Source organism: Salmo trutta, chromosome 1 (genome assembly GCF_901001165.1).
Source record: "Salmo trutta chromosome 1, fSalTru1.1, whole genome shotgun sequence".
NCBI classification, from domain to species: Eukaryota; Metazoa; Chordata; class Actinopteri; order Salmoniformes; family Salmonidae; genus Salmo; species Salmo trutta.
This window is the reverse complement of record NC_042957.1, coordinates 5,768,058-5,774,877: the sequence shown is the minus strand read 5'-3', so window position 1 is coordinate 5,774,877 and position 6,820 is coordinate 5,768,058. Positions and strand designations below refer to the sequence as shown.

The window sequence follows — 6,820 nt, the reverse complement described above, 5'->3', positions numbered from 1 at the left end:
TCTCAGTTACCTTTTCTTCAAAAGGAGGCACAGTAACAGGGGAAAGACGATTAAGGAGTTGGGCAAACCATATTATGATCTCCCTAGTTGAGTGGTCGGGCCGTCTGTTCAAGGCTTGACGCTTCTGCTGAGGCGCCGGGGCCGGACGCTTCTGCTGAGGCGCCGGGGCCGGACGCTTCTGCTGAGGCGCCGGGGCCGGACGCTTCTGCTGAGGCGCCGGGGCCGGACGCTATTGCTGAGGCGCCGGGGCCGGACGCTTCTGCTGAGGCGCCGGGGCCGGACGCTTCTGCTGAGGCGCCGGGGCCGGACGCTTCTGCTGAGGCGCCGGGGCCGGACGCTATTGCTGAGGCGCCGGAGCCGGACGCTTCTGCTGAGGCGCCGGGGCCGGACTTCACACTTGAAGAGGCATCATGGCCAGTAGCTTCTGCTGACGTGACATGGTGGCCAGTAGCTTTTGCTGACGTGACATGGTGGCCAGTAGCTTCTGCTGACGTGACATGGTGGCCAGTAGCTTTTGCTGACGTGACATGGTGGCCAGTAGCTTCTGCTGACGTGACATCGTGGCCAGTAGCTTCTGCTGACGTGACATCGTGGCCAGTAGCTTCTGCTGACGTGACATCGTGGCCAGTAGCTTCTGCTGACGTGACATGGTGGCCAGTAGCTTCTGCTGACGTGACATGGTGGCCAGTAGCTTCTGCTGACGTGACATCGTGGCCAGTAGCTTCTGCTGACGTGACATCGTGGCCAGTAGCTTCTGCTGACGTGACATCGTGGCCAGTAGCTTCTGCTGACGTGACATCGCGGCCAGTAGCTTCTGCTGACGTGACATCGCGGCCAGTAGCTTCTGCTGACTTGGCATTGCGGCCAGTAGCTTCTGCTGACGTGGCATTGCGGCCAGTAGCTTCTGCTGACGTGGCATTGCGGCCAGTAGCTTCTGCTGATGTGGCATTGCGGCCAGTAGCTTCTGCTGATGTGGCATTGCGGCCAGTAGCTTCTGGTGACTTTGCATTGTGGCCAGAAACTTTAGAATTTGGACTAGGCACCACACTTGCTTGGGCATAGGATCCAGTTGGGTCAGGTCCAGTGTGGGCAGGATGCCCATGAGAATTACCTAGAAAACAAAAAGAGGTAAAATCCCAGCCTTAAGCTATCGGAACTAGACTGATTTGAACTGAAGTAGTGTAAACCAAAACACACCTTTAAGTGTAAAACAAGTTATCCCTCCAATTAGCAGGCAGCAAATCCAGGAAACACTACAAAATATTCAGACAGTTAAACACAAGTAACCAGTGAAAACTTTAAGACAAGGTAAACCAACCAGATGACTACATTGAAAAACTAACCTCAACGAGAGTCCAAAAGTTACAGCCATTTTAGTGATCAAAACCACAACAGTATTCAGAACTAATGCTAGCCAGACACCCTGCCAGAATATCTGTTGCTATGTCTAACAGCTGTTTTGGTTGCACCTCATAAAGGAAACCCAGACCCTTCTAACCTGGCTGGCTAATTATGTACAGCTGTCAACCAATGAACTTCATTTCAATTGGTTCAATTTCCCAAATGCGATTAGGTGCTCTGGATTTCATTCAGCTGGTGTGCTGGAGGGTGGAGTTTGCACATCATGGACCAATCCAATGGTTTTAAAGAGTGAACTCTACCCACCCATTCCGGATTGAGCAAATTGTTTTTCAACAGGAGTCACCGTTGATGTATGGTGAACAACAGAGGTGATTGGACAACAAAAGAAAAACACCAAATTCAGTTCAACATTTACAGAAATCAGATAATTGATGAATGCATTTTCAATTTCATACATGTTCATGCGTCTGTAGTTGCCAAATTCTGATCTTTTTCCCACTAATTGGTCTTTTCACCAATCAGATCAGCTGTTTTGCCCATAACGTGGGGCAAAAGGTCAGAATTGGGCTGCCTGTGCAACCACAGCCTGTGTGGCTGGGACCAAACAGACTATGAGGGAGTTTGTGGTTGCGGCCAGACAGACTTCGGCCGCTTTCCAAAGCTTAGAAGTTGCTGACGTCTGACAGATCTACATCACCTTGATCGGTATTTTAAGTATCTACTAACCACATCATATGTCAGTGGACGACACAGTTGATGATGTGGCACGCAACCATTGGTTGTTGCGTCACCTCACCTTAGCTGTAGAAAGTGACCTATGGCTGTGTTACACAGGCAGCCCAATTCTAATCGTTTTTCCACTTATTGGTCTTTTGACCAATCACATCAGATCTTTTCACATCAGATCTTTTCATAGCTGAATGGTCAAAATACGTATTAGTGAAAAAAATATCAGAATTGGGGTGCCTTCCTAAGTTAGCCTATGAGGGAGTTCTACCAACCTGAGCCGAGGCGCACCGTTTGGTGATGTGAACGGACAAAAGCAGTAAGGGAGGAGCGCCCTTTCAAATCGTACAGTCAGTGGTGTAATGGAGGCTATACGCAGGTATACCACTTTGTTTTCAGTAGACATTTCGTATAATCAATTCTTAATCCCCACTGATGTGTATCAAAGTAGCATAGTGGAGGTAAACACTGTATCAATTCATAAGGCTGATGGAACGTATCAGAATGTTCAGCTTAAAATGTTGAAAAACTATTATTTCTTCACATTTTAAGCGCATGAATATGTACATGTCGGTAGACCTATGCAGAATGTTCCAAAATGCAGTTTACCTTCATATGAAGTGTGTGTGACTGCCTTGCTCAGTAGCTAACTAATAATCTAGTGTACATTATCAAACCTAACAAAAAATCCTTCTTCAAACACAAAACTCTTGGCTAGACATAAAATATATAAAGACTTGATATAGAAAAAAAAGTTGTGATATGCAGCATTATTGTTTGAGGTACAACAATTCTGATGAAAATTGCCTTCTTTTTTTCCTTTTTCTTGTCGCTTCCCCACGTGGAGGTTCCTGCTCTCTGATTGGCTCAAAGTCAAGTTGTCAGCCAAAGTCAGGTTCATCCGTACAGAACAGGTATGTCTTTTGTTCTAGCATGATAAGGAACGGCCTCCTACCGTGATGAGTACCAATCCACACTCTGTCGACAGTCAGACAATGAATGCTAGACATTGAAAGAAAGTTGATTTGAACAACTAGAGAGCACATTTGAGTTTATAAAATATTTCCCTCAACATTTCTAATGTAGTATTTGGCTACTTGGCTACTTTGAAGCAAGGTAAGTCATGCCTCATAATATGAAGAAAAAAGGTCCAGGTTTCAAACAATTAAGGAACAGATAAAATATAGTGATGGTAATGATAGACCTAACTGTGTTCTGGTAGATGGAAAGGCTTTCCCTAAAACCTTCTCTATTAAATGTTAACTAGCTACGAAGTAGCCTATACCTACCTGTCAGAATGATATCATAACTACTTGCACAATGTAGAGTGTTCACCGACTGTACCCTACCTAATACGTCCAATAATACGCACCAAGTTCTGTTGACAGAGCGGTGAAGCTTTCTAGGATATTTAAATGTACACGTTTTGGTGATTGTCTTCAAAGTTATTTTCCACGGGTCTCCAAAAGCAAAATGAACATAACCTGAATTAAATGTAAAAGGCCTTGAAAAGAAAAGGCTTGTGGTACGCTCAGTCCTCCATTGATATTTCACAGAGATACGCTTGTTTTTATGAGAAATCTTTAAAAAATATCCGTAATTTCGCATTAATATGAACAGCATATATGAAAATATTTACGTGTCGTGTCGTTAAATCGAAATCTATCTTACCTGTATACTGTTTTATGTCCTCTGGATTCTAGAAGAAAGACGACGGGTTCAACAGTGAGCCTGTCAGGTAGCCTTAATTCTGACACGGCAGTAGTAGAGGTTTCAGTAGTAGTTTCAGTAGTAGAGGTAATATTTCATTGTGGATATAAACATAGGTGTAATACAAAACAAGAGCCCTACTAACTTCTAATAGACCCTCCCCCATCCCCCAAATCCCTTCCAACCCCCCCAACCCAGTCCATTCTCAATGACCCTACACTTCAATCTTTCCCTCTCTTCAACATACTTACAATATAACAACACATGCTCCACCGTTTCATCGACTATACACTCCAGACACAAACCATTCACATGTTTGCCAACCAGATGTAATGATGAGTTCAATGTACAATGTCTTTAGGGCAATCGAGCAAACACCACCTCTTCCTTCCTAATCTGAGAATCGAATCTTGGCCCACCAACCTTTCTTTGGAGGGCATATAAATGCCGGCCCTTGTGCTCAGAGTCCCATCTCTTCTGCCTCTCACCTATCAAAATGGCTCTGATCTTACATTTGGCCTCACCTGTACCCAGTGTAACATTAACGTCAGTTATATCTCGTCTCAAAACTATTTTGGCTAACTGGGCTACAATTTCCATCCTTTCCACACCTGTACAGTTGTGGCCAAAAGTTTTGAGAATGACACAAATATACATTTTCTCAAAGTCTGCTGCCTCAGTTTGTATGATGGCAATTTGCATATACTCCAGAATGATATGAAGAGTGATCAGATGAATTGTAATTAATTGCAAAGTCCCTCTTTGCCATGCAAATGAACTGAAAACCCCAAAAACTTTTTCCACTGCATTTCAGCCCTGCCACAAAAGGACCAGCTAACATCATGTCAGTGATTATCTCATTAACACAGGTGTGAGTGTTGACGGGGACAAGGCTGGAGATCACTATGTCATGCTGATTGAGTTTGAATAACAGACTGGAAGCTTCAAAAGGAGGGTGGTGCTTGGAATCAATAATTCTTCCTCTGTCAACCATGGTTACCTGGAAGGAAACACATGCCGTCATCATTGCTTTGCACAAAAAGGGCTTCACAGGCAAGGATATTACTGCCAGTAAGATTGCACCTAAATCAACCATTTATCGGATCATCAAGAACTTCAAGGAGAGCGGATCAATTGTTGTGAAGAAGGCTTCAGGGCGCCCAAGAAAGTCCAGCAAGCGCCAGGACCGTCTCCTAAAGTTGATTCAGCTGCGGAATTGGGGCACCACCAGTACAGAGCTTGCTCAGGAATGGCAGCAGGCAGGTGTGAGTGCATCTGCACACACAGTATGGCGAAGACTTTTGGAGGATGGCCTGGTGTCAAGAAGGGCAGCAAAGAAGCCACTTCTCTCCAGGAAAAACATCAGGGACAGACTGATATTCTGCAAAAGGTACAGGGAGTGGACTGCTGAGGACTGGGGTAAAGTCATTTTCTCTGATGAATGCCCTTTCCGATTTGTTTGGGGCATCCGGAAAAACGCTTGTCCGGAGAAGACAAGGTGAGCGCTACCATCAGTCCTGTGTCATGCCAACAGTAAAGCATCCTGAGACCACTCATGTGTGGGGTTGCTTCTCAGCCAAGGGAGTGGGCTCACTCACATTTTTGCCTAAGATCACAGCCATCAATAAAAAATGGTACCAACACAATTTCAATCCCTTTCACACCTGTATGTGCTGGGACCCAGCAGAATCTCACTACACCCATTCTCTCAATTCTCCCCAATAACATGAATACCTCCAATAGTAGGTCACTCCTATTAAATTTACCAGATTATAAACTATTCGATACAGACAGAGAATCTAAGCATATTATCATTTTAACAGGTTGTACGTCCTCCACCCACTGGAGGGCAACTATTATCGCCAACAGTTCAACTTAGTAAACTGACAGTTCATCTGTTAGTCTTCTGCACATCAAATTCTGAAACGTAAACGCCTGCTCCTGTGAGCCCAACATCTGGGTCCTTGGAGCCATCTGTGAAAAGTTGTATAAAAGCATAAACGTATACCAATTTAATTGTCAACCAGTTTCACTGACTTCTGACCAATATTTACTTTTCTCTACCAAGGTTAGATCAACAACAGGATCTGGGAGTAACCATGGAGGAACATCCCCTATTACCAAAGAAGGGCCAACCTCCAACTCTCTCAAACCACTCTCATCAGCAAGCTTTCCAACTGTCCAACCATAACCACTACCTTGTATACTAGTATATTCCCAACATTCATCTAGAACAGTAGCAGTGGTATGCTAAACCTCGCAGCCTTTCAACCCAATAAGCTACAAAAAAATGTTTTGCCGTGTATCCAAAGACATCTCAACTGCCTCCTCTAGTAAGGCACATACAGATGTTGATTTAAATGCACCAATACATATTGTTTGTTGTGACGTGACTTTCATTAATGTGATGACTGTTATTTATTTCATCCACTAACTATGTTTAATTGTTACCCGATTTAAATTACTATGAAACTATTAACGAGTTACCATCGCCCAAATTAAACTCTAGAAATGATCTATTGATAAGTCACTTATTAATCATCACCTCATATCAGTCTCATTCTGAAGAGTCGTAACCTTCTTGGATCTGCTAGAACCCCAGCTTTGCTTATTATTCACTACTATTCAAATTGATTTAATTATTTATTTACTAACTAACTAAATAATTACATGGAATACACATACAATGACATGAGACAAAAGTCCCTAGTGGACTGACAAGATATGACAGCTTATTACAGAGAGGTGTGGAAAATAGAGAGAAAAAGGGAATTAATCGTGGATACATTGTATAACTATTGTCACATTAATCATAGACCTTGCACATGAACCACCACCCGTTTGGGGTAAGAAAATAATGAATGTATTTATGTGTTGAATGCCTTCGTTTTTCATCTATCTTGGTCAGAACCAAGCCCTCGCGTGGGTGTAAGGCTCTGATTGTCCACCAGAGGCCACATTGTCCTTCTTCTTAGTTGTCTGTGCTTGTAGTGGAGTGAATTCTGAGCAGATATTCAGATGT

General features: G+C 43.8%; 1 protein-coding gene and 1 long non-coding RNA gene across 2 annotated transcripts; one reads left to right on the top strand and one right to left on the bottom strand.

Annotated features, from left to right (window-relative positions):
- Positions 1-234: 234 nt before the first annotated feature.
- On the bottom strand, positions 235-1,491 carry LOC115153899 (involucrin-like). Its single transcript, XM_029699600.1, has 4 exons — positions 1,344-1,491; positions 1,198-1,253; positions 384-1,111; positions 235-269 (listed from the first exon to the last, which is right to left on the bottom strand). The coding sequence occupies exon 3, from the start codon at positions 1,100-1,102 to the stop codon at positions 392-394; it is 711 nt and encodes a 236-aa protein (XP_029555460.1). The 5' UTR covers positions 1,103-1,111; positions 1,198-1,253; positions 1,344-1,491; the 3' UTR covers positions 235-269; positions 384-391.
- A 634-nt stretch (positions 1,492-2,125) lies between these two features.
- LOC115154082 (uncharacterized) lies at positions 2,126-6,796 on the top strand. Its single transcript, XR_003867819.1, has 3 exons — positions 2,126-2,467; positions 2,936-3,002; positions 5,867-6,796. It is a non-coding gene; the product is annotated as an uncharacterized LOC115154082 (long non-coding RNA).
- The last annotated feature ends 24 nt before the right edge of the window (positions 6,797-6,820 follow it).